General features: G+C 47.9%; 1 protein-coding gene across 1 annotated transcript; it reads right to left on the bottom strand.

The window, feature by feature from the left end:
- Window positions 1–2,316: 2,316 nt before the first annotated feature.
- LOC127690806 (voltage-dependent L-type calcium channel subunit alpha-1D-like) lies at window positions 2,317–11,986 on the bottom strand. Its single transcript, XM_052190315.1, has 4 exons — window positions 11,739–11,986; window positions 9,438–9,747; window positions 5,595–5,700; window positions 2,317–2,511 (listed from the first exon to the last, which is right to left on the bottom strand). The coding sequence occupies exons 1-4, from the start codon at window positions 11,803–11,805 to the stop codon at window positions 2,317–2,319; spliced, it is 678 nt and encodes a 225-aa protein (XP_052046275.1). The 5' UTR covers window positions 11,806–11,986.
- Window positions 11,987–16,469: the final 4,483 nt, after the last annotated feature.

Here is a 16,469-nt window from a genome sequence, read left to right on the forward strand (position 1 = left end):
AACCGCAGTGGGGTATGGCTCTGTGGTAGAGCACCCAACGGACCATGCTTGGGACTCCGAGACAGATCCCCCAACACCCCAAAAAGAGGCAAGGCACACAGATCCACGCGTTTTCGCCTATCTAAGCCCACCTGAGCATAACCCAAAGGGCTCGGACAGTCCTCTAGAGCACCCGCCTGCTCTCACTTTAAGGCGACCATTGGAGAGTCCCTGCCTAATGCACCAGTGAGATTTGCTTCTTAAAAAATGAAGAAGCCAACCAAGTAAAGACATTGCTGGAGTTCTTCTGAAGGAACTTTAACAATGGGACTCTGGCTCTTTAAGGCTGGATGCCAGTTCTGCAAAAACCCTCGGTGTGGTGCTCAGCTCAAGTCAGTTCCGTTCAATAAAAGATCAAGCTTTGCAATCTGTCCTTTGTCAAAACAAATGACAGAATGAAAGAGATGAAGTACTCCACACCTTGCTGGTGGGACCAGTTTTAGGCAACATTTTAAACCATAAGTCATCGACTCTGGTTGTTTTTGCAGCTCTCCCTTCACCAATCCTCACAAGAAATCATTCACATGTAACCTCTGTACACCACAGAACACAGGAGCCAGCTTATGGCGGGATTCAGAAAGCACCGCAGAGCCCGGCCATCCCTCTCCGTGCCTCAGAGACGAAGAGTTTAATTTGCCATGAAACAAAGACACAATCCTGAAATTATAGGTGAACTCTGACAGGTGTTTCCTGTAATCTCATTAATATTGGACAAGAAGTCAGCAGCACATTAATCATTAGCCAATTGTTGAAAATTAACTAATGGTCTATAAAGGCACACCTGGAGTCCTCATGCGCTCGCTCCCATATTTACTCAGTCATGTGACATGCGTTTCCTGATGTGCCTACTGTGTGCCAGGTGCAGACCCAAGTTCACAGAGCTATAGCCCTGAGTCAGACTTCATTCTCAGCCTCTAGGAAGTCCTATTACAGTTTTACCCAAAGTCTATTAACTAATCACTGGAACGGCCGGCTCTGTGCCCCCAGTGCCCATGTGCAGAGCCACTGCCCATAAGCTACCTCCTGTTACAGCACTCAACAAAGCAGAAAGACAGCAGTGTCTATAGGTAGGCGAGTACACCGTGCTAAGCAGAGCCCAGTGAGGAAGCAAGCATGTACCTGGGCAGGGCGGGGAGGTGGGAGGGAGTACCCAGGGTTAGAGAAAGCTGGACCAAGAAAGAAGCTCTTGAGCCATCGTGGAGAAACAGCTACAGGCTAGGCACATGACCATAAGAGTACTGTCTAAGTGGAAACAACAGAGAAAGCAAAGACCTAGTAGGTGAATGCAGAACCCACGTCCTCTGTGCCAAGCCCATAAATCAGGCTAAGCGATTTTGGGTTCTGCACTTACACTGCATCCTACTCTGCAAAGCCAGGGCAGGCTAACCTACATGCATGACCATGCAGACACAGAGAACTTGTCAAATCAACACTGTCCACAGGATACGGGGAGAAAGCAATCACAGTACCTCATCCCACAGCATCCCTGGCCACTGTGGCATACGCACCCAGTCCCACTGACAGGTGTCCGCACCCAGCACAGCTTCCCAGAGGGGCCTCTGCCACTCTCGGCTACTTGGAGTCATGGAACCGGAGCGCCAAATACAAAAGTGCTCTGTCACTGAGCCCAAACTCTGAGAGCTCGTGAAGCGTCAGTCCTCAGAGACCTTACCCCTGAGAAATCCCCCAATGTAGCTCAAAAAAAGGGCAGGGTGGGGCACTGCTCCTGAGACACCCGCTCAGTTGGCATCCTGACTGCTAACTTACTGAATATCTACTATGTACCACTGTGCCAGGCACAGCGCGAGGAGCCGGAAGCGGGTTACTGAATAAGACAAAATGCTCAGTACCACGGGAGGAATAAGACTGTTCAGCTCTGCAGATCTGGTCAGTAAAGTCATTGTTGAGAGACTTATGCTTGAGACTATTAAGCAGCTACACAGAGTCATCTCAGAGGAAGAAAACAGTACAAGAAAAAAACAGGAAGTAGACAAGTAATAGGGGTGCACTTGGAAGCTTTGGGGGAGCAGTGGAGGAGGTGCAGCTGAGGACCAGAGAGTGGAACAACAAAGACCAGGCTAGGCCAAGTGCCCTCGCCACGGTGTCTGGCCTCTCCTCGGTGGGCAACGGGGGCCACGGAAGTCCACTCCAGAAAATCACCTGATAGTTGGAGGGATTTTAGGGAGGCGAAAGTATACACGCCATAAAAATACAAACAGATGAGCCTTAGCAAGACGAAGGCAAAGACTTGGCAAAAAAACTTTGTTCAGTTTAAAATTATATCTCGTGAGGCATGGCGTGCTTGTGTAGGCCCCCTTGCTTGCCGGGAAGCACCGAGGCTGAGCCTCGGAGAAGCTGTGCCCTCAGTGGCTCCACAGGAGGTAAGAGGTGGGCAGCAGAGATGCTCTCGATGGGTAGAGGGGACCCCCTTTCAGACAGTTTGAGCACAGCAGAGAAGTGAGAGGCAGTCAGCTGGGGAGGAGGACCAGGAACAGTCGCACTGACCGCACACCGTACAACCACATCAGTTTGCTCATGGGAAATCAAAGGCTGGAGCACGACTGAGGTGAAGGTGTCCACCCCGGGGACATAGAACTTGCAATCGTCCCCACTCTGACACGTGATGCAGACGAGATTCTCTCCCCAGTGCCAGCAAGAAGAGAAAAGACAAGCTACCCACTTACGTGGAACGGAGGGAATACGGCTCCTGGGCGGGCTCTTACTGTGGGAACCCAGTGGGCTGCACCGTTTCCACGGCTTCAGCCTCCGCTCAGCCCTGGCAGGCCACGAACGAAAGCTGCCTGGAGACTTAGCGCCCGTGCTTCAGATTAATAATAATAACAATAACCTAACTCTGGGAAAACCTGTTGCCACCAAGGTAGTCTCCAAGTCCCCAAAGCTAGATGTGTTTACACACAACACACACTGGACTCTGGGGGATGGTCACATTTCTCACCCAACAAAAGTCCTCATTCACTACTAGTGACCTGAAATGGGCAGAGACAACAGACATAAGCCACCCCTGCGTGTCAGTCTAAGGGATCGGCACACACATTCTTGCCAAGCTCCCCGGCAAAAAAATAATAATAATAACAACAAAGATAAAAATGTAAACATTGCCAAAGCCCCTGTCCGTCCAGCTCTACAGCCCATGCCGGCTTCTGCCCGTTGCTTTGCCACTCACGTTAAATGAAAGGTATTTACTACGGATGAAAAAGAAGCTTTCCTCAGCTGCCTCTAAACCGAACCCAAAAATAGAGCAATCGCTTGGGTGCAAATTGGGTCAAATGTATAAAAAAATAAAACAATCCTGACTCCCCGGTGGGAGGAGGACATGACAGGGGCCTTGCTCGGAGTCAGCGGTAGATCCACCAAATCCTCCCTTCTTCCCATAGTGGGAAAGGAGACATTTGAAGTCATAAACTCATCAGACCACGTGACCAAGTGAAAGGAAGACTTTAATGACCTGCGCTGGGAACCCTCAGTGCCGCAATCAAAGGAATATATATGGTGGGTTTTAGAAAGGCTGGCCAAGCTAATCCACGAACCACCTCCCCTCAGAACAAACTTAGTTCTTCAGAACCACCTGGAAAACACCCACTGGGAAAGGCAACAAGGGAAGAAGGGGGGGTTAGCTATCTGAGGGTGAGCCATCTCCTCATTTCTTAGCTGAAACTGCCAAATGGGCCGACAACGTTTCTATTAGTATCCTGAATTTCCTTAGGAGGAAAAAAAAATCAGAATATTAATTAGCTTATGCATTCAGCTTCATTCATTATTCCATTGATCTAAATTAATCTGCCATTCTGAAAGGTATTTATTTTCTAAGTTTGTTTAATCATTTCTTTTGAGCAACAGAAAGCAACAAACTGGGTCACCATGCATGTCGTTAAATTTGGTAACAAGGCTAACACCATCTGTGGCCTAGACTGCCGTGACCTATCTCCATTGAGGGAGGCCTGCCACCACCAAGTTTCCTTTTGAAAATGGTCATCTCAAGTCTACAACTGAACCAAAGGTCACTGAAAACGTACAAAGTTCCACAGGTGATTGCTCACAACAGAGTTAGGGGTGTGTGTGTGTGTGTGTGTGTGTGTGTGTGTGTGCTGAACTCCTACTAGTCCATAGTTTTTAGGAATAACAGTCAAATCTTTAATTCTTTAGAAAGCAAACTGCCAAAACCCAAATACAGTCATCATGTTATACCTGAAATACAGCATTGAAAATGTCATAAGAAATCCTGAACATAAACCATGAAAGCCAAAATCACAAAAGATAACTTCACCTCAGGCTGCCAGCCAAGCTCTGCCTGACCAGGACGAGCCCAGAGTGTGTGTGAAGCATTTGTCTTTGCAGCCTTCGCTTGGTTAAAAATGTCCAGCTTCCACACAAGAATCCAAATCAAACAGAACCAACTCAAAGAAGAGAGTGGGTGAGAAGCAGGCTTCGTGCTACCAACACTGGTTCCCTCCCTCATCTACCGTTCTGAGTGGCTTCCGGCTATAAAGAGTGAGCCCTTTCAAGAACAAAAAACCCAACCTGAGAAGGTCTGCACCATAAATAAAAGACAACAGAATGTCGGGGGTTTTTAAATAATCCTAGTGATCTTAGCCAGTCCCCTTAACTGCTTCGAGGGGGAAAGGCAATGCAGAAAGAGCCTGCAATGTGACCCCCAATGCACCCAGCGGGCAGCGGAATGGGCGAGACAAATTTCAGTCCAATGTTTTTCAGTGCTTTTCTTTTTAAAAACTCTATCAACTTTTCCCAAAGGAAGCTCCACGAGACACTAGTTCCACAATATTAAAGACTTCTGCCAAAAAAAAAAAAAGACAAGTTTAAAGAATCCATAACCAATTACTTCCAATAACTAACTGAGTTTAAACAAAATGAAATCTGCTTTTTAGCTGCACAATTTCCCAGAGATTTTTCTCAGCTCTTGTGCACTATAAATGTTTAAGAGGGCAATAAAGTATATGATAGCATCCTGGAGCATTTAACCATAGATTTGTCCTAAAATCTACGCGTAGTATTTTTGTAGGCCGTGAGCCGTAAACTCCACCGCCATACTGATTTAGTTCCCAAACTGTATCCTATATAATTAGATTTGTTGTATTCTACATCTATAAAAATTAATAGCTCACATACAAAATCTATCATGATTCTTATTAAGCAGAAAGATTAACCACGGTATCCACCCCTCAAAAACAACACTGGATTTTTTTTTAAAGCTAATATTTTTTAAAAACTAATAATACACAAAAGCCTGGGGAGAGAGAGAAGTTATTTTAAAACCCTTCTACAAATTTCTTCCATAAAAGTTCCATCTCTATTTATATAAGACTCGTGACTTAGAACACTTTCATTCAGCATAAATCGAAGAATTCAGGTCAAATCTAGAAAACAGTGACGACGACATAACCCCACTGCTGCAAAGCTTTGGGAACCAGAGCATCCATAGTTGTGAACCACGTCATCCACAACGCCGTCCGCCAGCTCAATCACAGAGGCAGAGGATTGCCATGCACCACCACAGCAGGAACTCTTAAGTCACTTACCAAGTTATGATTTGTTGAATTAGAATCATCTTCAGGGAATGGGATGTAAATAGCTAAGGCCACACAATTGGCAAAAATAGCCAATAATATAAATATGTCAAATGGTCTGAAAGTTACTGTTAAGGAACATAGGTGTTATGCAAACATTATCCATCCTTCTTATACCCCCAAGCATCTCACACCTGAGCTGCTTATAAAATGGAAATCACCACCCACAACCCATCCCCCTACACACACACACACACACACACACACACACACACACACATCATTCTGTGGCTATTGTGGCCACTGGGTTTTCAGCAGAAGTGCCTTCCTCTGGTCCCCTCACAGTCCCTCCCCTCACTATGACCTCTCCTCGGCCTTTTCTCCTATTGCAAGGATCATGTTACATCCATTCTTTTGCTTCTCCTTGGTATTAAAACCTGGAAGTAATGCACATCCAGTTAGCTCATTGTGTGAAGCAGGTCTCTGCTTTCTGTAATTTAAAAAAGTGCCAAGGATCTTACTAAATCAGCTGTCACAGACACAGAAAGAAAACCATCACAACAGAGACCTCTCCCACAGGTCCTTGTCAGTGAGTTAGAACCATTTTCTCAAAAGCTGTTCCTGTCTGGGTCAATCTAAACTCCTGATTGGGACCAGTCCAGGCAAAGCCATGGGACCATCTCCCTCCTCTCTGACCCTGTGTGGCATGTCCTAGTACCCTGGATGCTATGATAATCAGGCTGCCAGCTCCCTTCCTATGCCTTCTCTACCAGAGTAATCAATAGCTATAATTGTTTCAGGTTAGAGCTGGGCTGAGCTCACCTCATAATGTGCTGTTTCTGTGTTCAATTTATAAACAATTAAATTTAAAAGCCACACAAAATCAGCACCAGACACTTTCAAAATAAGCTCTAACAAGAAAATCTCCGAGGGCTGTCTGGAAGAGTCCCTTTGAGAGCGCCTTCGACAGATGCTTGCCTAAGCATTCTGTTAGTAAAAGGTATTGTCAAAACTGGCAGCACCAAGTTTGACATCCGCCCAAATGGTTGTTGTTCAGCCTTTTTTCCAAACAGTGGGTTTGTTGAGCACCGAACTAATCTGAAATTCCTGAGTTTGAATTTCAACAGTGTTGTATACAGCACTCATCCACAAGAGGCAAGACAGCAGTTTTACTAAATCCCACTAGGTGCTAAAGATTTGGGGATGGGAACAGTCTCCTGTAGACGGCCTTCTGGGAACCTCCAAAGTGACGCAAGAAACAAATACCCCTTGCCTCTCTGAGATAGCTGCTTCAGGTTCTATAAAGCCTCACCCCTTTGGAGAGCTCAGATAACTCCCTGGAATAAGGACAGGAATAGCATTATCCTCTTACTAACTTTGATGGGTTTATTTTTAAGCCAGTTAGCTTTAATCATATTGATTCCTCAACTCAGTTATAAAATCTTGTGCCCTGGGATCTGACTTTAGGAAGACTTCAGGGCTCCATTTCCATATTTTCTCTCTCTCTCTCTCTCTCTCTCTCTCTCTCTCTCTCTCTCTCTCTCTCTCTCTCTCTCTCTCTCTCTCTCTCTCTCTCCCACCCCACCCCACCTCCAGACACTGTAAGTCAACTGCCCTGAAGTTATTCCCATGAAGACACACTTGTGCTTCCTGTCCCCCACACCATCTTTCTTCCTCTGAGAACTGCTCACACTGTGCGGGAAGGCTAACTGTAAGCCTTTGAGCTGTCTCGTCCTTGGCAGTGCTCATTCAACAGACAGTAGAGGATCCTGTCTACCACTGTAAGACACAGGTGGGGCTGAGCCAACAGCCGCTTCTTACACAGGCACCATCTCACCCCTATCCCCTGCCAGCCTACAAAGGCAGACTGGCTTCTTGTCTCGGGGCTAACTGGGCATGACTGAACTGCTGAAGCAGAATGTCCGTAACCTGTTCCCTAAAATAGAAAGGATCACTTACTATCTACCTGTTATAAAAATTGTGCACAGGCACACTTAACTAGCAGCCATGTCTCCTAAATCTCTCTGTACGCACACTTGCATTTCTCTCAAGAAAGAGAGCTCGTGGTGAGACCCAGGAACTCGCTGACTATACATATACTGTTATAGACAAACTCCTGTGCATGAAGTGTGATAGCACCTCACTCCACATGAAGGGAACGACCCTGCTGAGGGCCCCTGCTTACTCTGAGTCACCTCACACCAACCTCAGGAGAACGTTTCCACCACATGCAGCTGCTGCCTCTAGACTCCAGGAAGACCACCTATGCCCACCCTCACTTAGCATTGCCCTCTTGGTCTGTAGGAGAGTTCTGTCCTCAGACTAGAGAAATTAAAGAGAAAATGCACACACACAGCCCCAAGTATTCGAGAGATGCCGTAGCTCACTCTAGAGGAGAGACATCTGTGCTAAAAAAGAAAAAGCACGTGAAAACCTTCAAATCCTGACATCAGCTGCTCTCCCCAAAACCTTTCTAGACAGATGCTTCATTTTAACCTGTCCATGAGCAGACAAAAAAAAAAAAAAAAAACGTAAGCTAAGACAGAGGTCACACAGGCAGCTGCCGTGATGAGAACCTAGTTTTTAGGGGTCTTCAGCCCCACTTTCTAGCTGTCACCCAGCAGACGTTGAGCATGGCTTCTCCCTTCCCTGAGCCTGCTGAGGAAATCTCCACGCACACACCCCTGCCGGCTGCCAGGAAATACTCAGAGGGCCTGTCGGCCCGAAACACCCTTCTGGTAAAGTGAAATGCTTTCTTTTACCCAGGCCAAAGATGCATATGATTAATTAGAAAGCGCAGGTTCAAGAGAAGGTTTCAGTCAACCTTTCGAAGGGGCGGCCGTCACTGGAGCCTGGTCTGGAGAAGGTACTAAGCAGGCAGAAGCAATATTGTTTTCTAAGATCTGGGGCATGGCAACCATCCTGGGGCAATTAAAGTTCAGTTTTAAAAACGCAGACACTCAGAAATGTAACTTCAGGCCAGCCCAAATGTGTGTATGTGTGTGTGTGTGTGTGTGTGTTTGTGTGTGTTATTGCGCGTGCGCGCGCGCGCACGTGTTGTGTATGTACATACATAGATACATGTAGCACCTGTCAGTTCCTCCCTGGAGCACCGCTTGCCACTCACAGGGCTTAGAGGAAGAGCTGGTCACCAGCCTCTCCTGCATGGCTTCTATACTTTCATGGCTGCATGACTTTTTTTAAAGCTTATCAAAAATTTCAGAAAGTCCTAGCATTGATCAGCCAATAAAAATATTAATAGTAATGATAATATCAAAAGTAACTTCTCCCTATAAATCAAATGTTTATGTTTAAAGCTACATAAACAATTAGAATCAGCAACTAGCAGAGCCAGAAGGAACCATAGCATCCACTGTAGCTGTCCAGGCAAATTTTAGTCAATGGAACCAGAAGATTCCACTAAAGGTCATTTCTAGTACAGACTGAAGATAGACAGTCTCAATCTTTTTTTTTTTTTGAATCAGCATACCAAATTTTTAACAAATTAAAACACATACAACTGCCCCCCAAAACAATAACAGGTTTAAACCTGCCCAGTATCCTAAGGCCAAAAGTCACGTTCATATTTTAACTCTCTACCACTATGAAGCTTCAGTCTTCACTCCCTTCCCCCAACCCCAGCACTATACACACACACACAGGCTAAATATACCCATGGACCCACCCTCTGCAAGCTGAGGACAGGAAGCCGTAGCCCATGGCACCCCTTGCCTACAGTTTCCCCCACTGCTCACATTCCGGACTGCTAAGTCTCTGAAGAGTGTCACCACAGAAAGCAAATCCTTTTGAAGCACAGATGGCACATGAGAAAGACTTCCCACAGAAAAAGGATACTTCCATTCCACTATACTAATGCAGGCTCTTCGGATGGGGTTATTGAGGGATAAACAGAAAAGGGCACGGGCAGGTCGGCTGTTAGACGAGTTACCCTGTTTTTTGCTCTTGGCGTATTGCTGGCGTTTTCTTTGGGAGAGAGATCCTACAGGTGGGGGTGCAGAGGTGCTCATGGTCTGGGCGGCCTTGGCCTGTCGAGCAGCATCGATTGCAGCTTGCCAAGATAGGACAGTTTGCTTGGAGCTGTTCGGCTGAGAAGTTGGTCCTTCCCCAGAAATAGGGAGTCTGGTGCCTCTTGCATAGTTTGCCTCTGAAGAGAAGGAGAAAAGAGATTATTTCTTTTGGAGAAAAAAAAAATAAGATTTCAATCCATACTATCTTTTTAAAAAGCTAAAGTGTCTCCCATCTTCTGTTTCCCAATTTGAACCTTGTGTCACAAATAGTAAGGTTTGGCCAGGCAATGCAAAAGTCACCAGAGCTGTCCTGAGTATCAGTCCTGCAGGGCCGCTGAGCCACACCTAACCACTTTGGTACTCTTCCATACCTGTGTCTTCAAAAGGAATCTTCTAGTGCCTCTCTTCTGACAAACTTAAGGCTATCCTCACATTGATCCCGCGTCTTTTCCTGACTTTGAAAACATACGTATCTTGCATGGCTTAACAGATATGCACAACTCCCTTTCTCTAAAATTAATAACCACCACACACATGCACACATGCACACACTCACACAGCCACTTAATTCAATACTCCTAAACATTTTTAGGGTGTTCCTCCAATAGTCTTCCACAGCCATAAATGCTTTTCTTTCTACATGGAAAAAAAAAAAAAAAAAAACTCTTCACTGGCACCAGGCAATACCAAAAGCCCCATAACAAATATCTAGATTATGCACTAACACTTCCTACAAATGAAAATTCATGATGCTTGGGACTCATTTCCTCCACACGCTTCCGAAAACAGAAAAACATCTTTAGGGCTTTTTTTTTTTTTTTTTTTTTTTTTTGCATTTTAAATTGCAGCAGCAGCAGCAGCAGCAGCAGCAGCAGCCCAGAGCCAGCAGCCAGTCAGCCCATACCCCTACACCTAAAAGACAGGGTGACTTATGCCAGGCAACCTCAAGGCCTAATGCAAGAATTATCTCAGTGTAGAGTAGCATCCAGGTACTCAACAGGGCAAAAAAAAAAAAAACCTCAAAAACAGAGGGGGGGTAGGCAGGGAGTATCTTTTCATGTGCAGAGATTGCCTCACTGTGGGTCCAGCCCTTCCTCGGAAGGGCTCACAGGTGCCCACATTGGGCCACCATCACCTCTGCTGAAGCAGATGTCAAAGTGAGAGTGGTGGCAGAGATGTTGGAGATCCGGCGTTTGCAAAACCAATTATCACTAAGTAAAGAGTCCAAGCAAGCACGGGACTCCTGCCCTACTGTCCTTATGAGCCTGGGACAGGGGACAGAAAAGCAAAGCAGGCAGGTGGCACTCCATCTGAGATCAGGGACTAGTTTTGCCAATAGTTTCCTTGAGAAGCGCTCACCGGAAAAGGCTTCAAGAAAACCAGGGTTAGGAGATGCCAACGTCCTCCACGGAGGCAACCTGGCCAAAAGCACCCAAACCTTCCTCGCCCCTGCCCCGCTGGTGTGGAAACCGCACGTGGTGCCATGGCCAGGGCTGAGTTGCAGAGCCCCACAGCGGCAGCAACTCTCTGGGCATTGCTAGGTTACCAACGTGTGCACAGGAGGCTTGGGAGCGGGAAGACTCGCTCCACCCCGACCCTGTTCCCACAGATCCCAAGGCCCGGGGCTTCTCCCATGAGATAATGGGACCAAGTGACCCAAGGGGTAAAAGTGGAACAATCCTAGAATTTTCCTGGTGCTACTAAGGACCTTCTTCTCAGTCAACCAGAGGCGCGCAGGGGGGAGGTGGGGGGGGGGAGGCTGGAAAAGGGGCTCAGGATGAAGACTAACACCTCCTCTTCCATCACTCAGGGGCAATGAAAAAGGAAAGTTGAGCCCGAGGACACTGAACCCGAATCACCTCACTCTCGCCCCTTGGCTGCTCCACACACCCAATGGCCGCCCCCACCCCAGCAAATGCAGAATTAACTCTGACATTCAGGGCCTGAAGAGGAGAACGGAGTAGCTGGCGCGCATCACCCCTTTCTATGTAGATGACACCAAGCCAAAAGCATCTTTTCCAACCCCCTCAACCCACCCAACGCATCGGAGATGGGGGGTGGGGGTGGGAAGAGTAGGATCATAATAGGATGAGGTTTGGCAGCAGGTACCAGAGCTCTGGCTGCTCACCGTTCGCGTGGTCCTCTTGGTGCTGCCGTTGATGCTGCATTTTTTTCATCATCATCATCATCATCATCCACGAACATTTATTGAGCGCCTACTGTGTGCAGGGCACTAAGCTCAGCGTTAGGGAGGGGGAGGAACGGGTATGGGAGGTTACGGATAGGTAGGAGCCGCGGTCCCTGCCCTTATTTTCGCTTCAGCAGGGGGTGGGGAAGGACAGAGACAAATAACCAAAAATAAGGATAATTTATAAAAACCGCCTGCCACCCACGCTCCGTCTTTTTTTTTTGAAAAATGGAGCAAAATAAACTTTTTGTAAAAAATAAAATCAGATGTATATATTATCTCTGTAATATATACATGTAATTTTTTTCTTTTTTCTTTTTTTTTTTTTTTTTGCTGCAAAGGAGAATTGGCTTGGTCCCCTCCTCTAGCGGAGGGACACCGTGGTGGTGCCCGCCCGGCCTCCCGGGCCGCTCGGCGCGCCCCCCATGCCGCCCGTCCGCCCGCCCGCCGCGGTGCCCGGTGCCCCGCCGCCGCCGTCGCCGCCCGCGCCGCCGCTGGCTCGGGACCGCGGGCAGCCGGAGCTCACATCCGGGGACGGAGGCGCTCGCCCGCCCGCCCGCCCGCTCCGCGCCCGCCGCGCCGCGCTGCACGCCGGCTTCGCCCTGGCGACGCTGCGCGCCCGCCGCCGCCGTCCCCCGCCCTCCCCCGCGCGCCCGGAGCCTCCCACCGGCCGCGCCGCGCCCCAGCTGCCCGCCTGCGGCCCACGCGCCCCCCCGGGCTCCACGGCGCGCGACTCGGACGCCGCCACCCCCGGACTGGCGCGGCTGACCGAGGGTTAAGCTCGCTGCGGCCGCCGGCCGCCCGGTTAACCCTCTCGGCGCCGTCGCGCGGGCGCCCCTTCCCCGACCCAGGCCCGCGGGGCCCCGTGCCTGCTGCTGGGGGCGCCGATGCGCCGCTCCTCTGCACGGTGTCCCCAAGCGGAGGCTGTTGGGGTCTCTGAGATACGCTGGGCTGGCTCTGGTGACCTTCGCACTTCGCACACCTGGGGGAGGCCCCGCCCCCCACCCACCCAGGTGCCCGCAGGCGATCGCTGCTGCAGCATCAAAGCTCTGGGTTTGAGGGCTCTGCCTGGACCGGACAGGCGTCCTCCAGCCCCTACAGTTTAGGGGTGCAGAGGGATGGGGGAGCCTTGCTCTATTGGGAGCATTGACTGTCCTCAGAGAACTGCCCTCAGCCCTGAATCCCCTCCTCCCTCGCTTATGCATACGTGGCGGTGGGCTCCCTCCTTCTCGCCATCACCTCCACGTGTGTTTGGGAGGCAGGTACGGAGAAGTAACAGCCAAGGTCTTTCAAAGCGCTGGTGTGGAGAGGTAGACAGTGCAGCTCAAATTGATGACTCGGTTAGGAATGAATACTTTGTTTTGTGCCTTCTGGGCCTCCCGTTGGCAGTGGGGGAGGTCTACAGGCCCCAGCTCCTGTCTAGAGGGGGAATATACTGTATCTAGTGGATGACTGATATTTTTCATTTAGCTTTGTGCTGGCTGTTGGGGGGAAAGGCGTGTGTTTCGTTACTTTGCAGGATTCGATTTATTTGCCTTTGTTCGGAGCTGCTTGTTCCTACTGAGTTTTAGAACGTTTGAGAACAGTGTCTTTAAAGCAAAAGGCTCAGCGTGAATTAAGAAAAGAAATGTTTCTGGGAAGGTGCTCCTTGCTCAAAGATGGCACACTGAGCAACTCTAATTGTTGCAGGGGGCGATCCACCCGGGAAGAATGACTCTCCGGGTGTCTTCCTGAGAGAGGGGTGTCTAGTCAGGAAAGAGGAAAACAACCACACTTGCCTGCTTTGGAGAGTGGCAAGACTGGGAGATAGCCTGTGGCTTGCTGAACAGAAAGCTAGTCTGAGCAACCCAACCTGTGCTGGTGCTGAGCTGAAATCAAAAAGGATGCAAGAACTTATCCTTTGATAGGCCAGATCTGCAAGGAAACACGTGTTAACTATCAGAATTACAGGTCTAAAGCTTGGCCTCTGGAGACTTCTGCAGAAAATGCCTTGCTAGCACTGGCCCACAGTCCAATTCAGTTCAGCCAAGGTGCACTAGTCATCTGGTAAGAGCAATGGTCTAGGCTAGGTGTTTCCAGGTTAGATCTGTGTGGCACAGCCCCTGCCTCAAGGACAAACGGCTACTGAAGGGAGCAGAAGCAGAACTACACCCAGTGTGAAGAAGCACTATGCAAGGGTCTCATGGAGTCATGTGACTGAAGGGCTCTGGGAAGTTTTCCCAGTTCTGTTAACTGCTCAGCTAAGGAGGGAGGAGAGATGGGCCACAGGGCAATGAAGCTATTCTGTATGTCACCGGAATGATGGACCTAGAGCATTATTTGATTGTCAGAAGCCACGGACCTGTGCACCACAAAGCTGAACTACGATATAAACTGTGGGCTGGAGTTAATATTAACCCATTGGTACTGGTCCAGTGTACCACACCAACCCAAGACCCAAGTAGGCATAAGAGAAACTGTTGGAGAAATCTATGTACTGTGTAAATTCCCTGTAAACCTAAAACTTTGTTTCTATTAAAAAACGGGGCCGATTTAATAGGGCAGGAAGAAGGAACTGTGGGAAGAATGGAAGTACAAAAGAGATTAATGTGGGAGGCATCTGTTTGAAAATCAACGGGTGCGCAGGTAATGTGGAATCAGGGAGGAAGGGGTCTCAGGACCACATGAAGAAGGCTGTTTGGTGGTTGGCTAACACCACACCTGCCTCCTCTGCAGTGGGAAGCAGAGAAGGGGTTTTAACTGAGAGTTGGCAGGATTAAACTGTGGGGGTGTGGGTTCTACACTCATGATATGAATAAGTATATGGAATTGAAGACACACACACATATGTATGTATATAAATTTTCCTTCATTTCTGTGTCTGTGGAAGTCCCAGGAACAACGTTCAAGAACTAGCTAACTCTTTATACCACGTCGGGGTGAAGGGGGCAGGACTAACACAGGTGCTCCAACTTGGTATTAAATGCCTTTGCCTTCTGATCAGTAGGTATCTCAAGAGATCCTGGAGTTGGGGTTTGGGGGCTCTCATTTTTTGCAACATCATCATCAAATTTTGAGGGTTTGGGGATTTATTTTTTTCTTTGGTGAGGCAGAAATTGGCTTTTGTTGTTTTTGGCTTTTTGCTTTTTTGTTTTTCCTCATTCTACACAGTTCTGTGTGCTTTGGCATACTTGAGTAATTTAAATGTACATGTATTTCCAGGATAAGGTAAATTATTGGGAAAATAAGTGGAGGCTAATGGGGGTTTTTTTTGGTTTTTTGTTGTTTTGTTTTTCAGGTTTTGCGTATGTTGAGTTCCAATGCAGGCACTCGCAGGTATTAGCTCCCTTAGTTCCCATGAGAAGGCCATAAGGAAAATACTATAAATACTCATATTTGCAGATGACAAGTGACACTTAGGAGCTGGCTTGTCCTAAACACACTACCATGTAGCACTGAGCCAATGAGACACGAGGAAAGGCCAGAGTAAAAGATATCTGTTCTAATGGATTCTGGTGAAAGGACAGTCAGTCATCGCCTTCAGTCAGTCATTGCCTTCAGTTGTGGACCAAACAGTGAGCTCACCAAGTTCCCCTGAATAGTTCCAAACTCAGCCAGAATCAGAAGATCACAAGCGAAGAACCAAAGCATGTGACAAAAGGGACCTTTAGGGAGGAGGTCAGGACCACAGTGGGAGGAGGGAGATCTCACTGGAAGGAGGGAGAGAGCCACAGAGGGTGGGACTTAGAGTAAACAGAATACACTACTGTAAATTGAAATTGTCCAAGAGTAAATTTAATCAACACTTTAAAAGCAAAGGAAGAAAGAGAGAAAAGAAAGAAACAAACAAACAAACAAACAAACAAAGAAAAGAAAAGAAAGAAAAATGTTAGCTCTGTATCACTAGCCCTCTGATTCAGGGATTTCTTCTCCTGTACCCTTAAAATATAAAACATGCCCACTTAAAGGCACAGCTGGCATTTTAAATGTGGCTGTCCACATGACCTGCATCTCGGAGCCCTCTCCTGATCCCAGCACAGCCTCAGCAACCTTGTCCCTATCACAAACTAGACAGCCCATCAACTCTGGTCTACCACTCACAAATTATCCACCTTGTGTGCAGAGACAACATGTCACTTCCCAGACCATAAGCTGCCTTCCTTTCCCCCTACATCCAGCCTACCCTCTCACACAGTTCACCTTCACTGTAGTCAACAGCCTCCTCATTAGCCGGTGAACATGCTGTGCTCATTTCTGACTCTGCCTTGGCTCAAATTTATTCACTGACCTGAAATCCCTGCCTTGCTGACCTCTAACCAAGCCCTCATATTTAACAAGCCTCTACGGAGTCCCCACTTCCTACAAAAAGTCTCCAAGGATGGTTCTACCTACCTAATGTGCGAGCCCCCCCCACCTTGCACCCCTTTCCTGTAGCACCCATTATTTCTTTGCTGATGTGGCTTTTGTGATTTTTTTTTTTGGCTGTAAATCCTGACTCTCCAAACACAATTCAGTCCTTAAGCAAGGATCATCTCCTGGGCCCCCTCCTCCAACTGCCAAGTGCGCTGCTCACGGTAGGCACTAAATACTCTTGATTAATTTTCATGGGATTATAAAAGCTCATAGATGCCTCTAGAAATTGTCAGCTAATATTTACCAAAATCCCATAAAGTTTATTGCAGCACACCCGGG

Source organism: Apodemus sylvaticus, chromosome 8 (assembly GCF_947179515.1).
Source record: "Apodemus sylvaticus chromosome 8, mApoSyl1.1, whole genome shotgun sequence".
NCBI lineage: Eukaryota > Metazoa > Chordata > Mammalia > Rodentia > Muridae > Apodemus > Apodemus sylvaticus.

Bases quoted from the DNA above. Each gene is read 5' to 3' on its own strand.
- LOC127690806 (XM_052190315.1), bottom strand. From the start codon at position 11,805: ATGATGATGATGATGATGATGAAAAAAATGCAGCATCAACGGCAGCAC. The intron at 5,701-9,437 runs GTATCCTTTTTC...AGTAACTTTCAG, and splicing joins ATTAGTATAGTGGAATGGAA to ACCATTTGACATATTTATAT. The intron at 2,512-5,594 runs GTAAGTGACTTA...CCTCCTCCCCAG, and splicing joins ATTCAACAAATCATAACTTG to CTGACTGCCTCTCACTTCTC.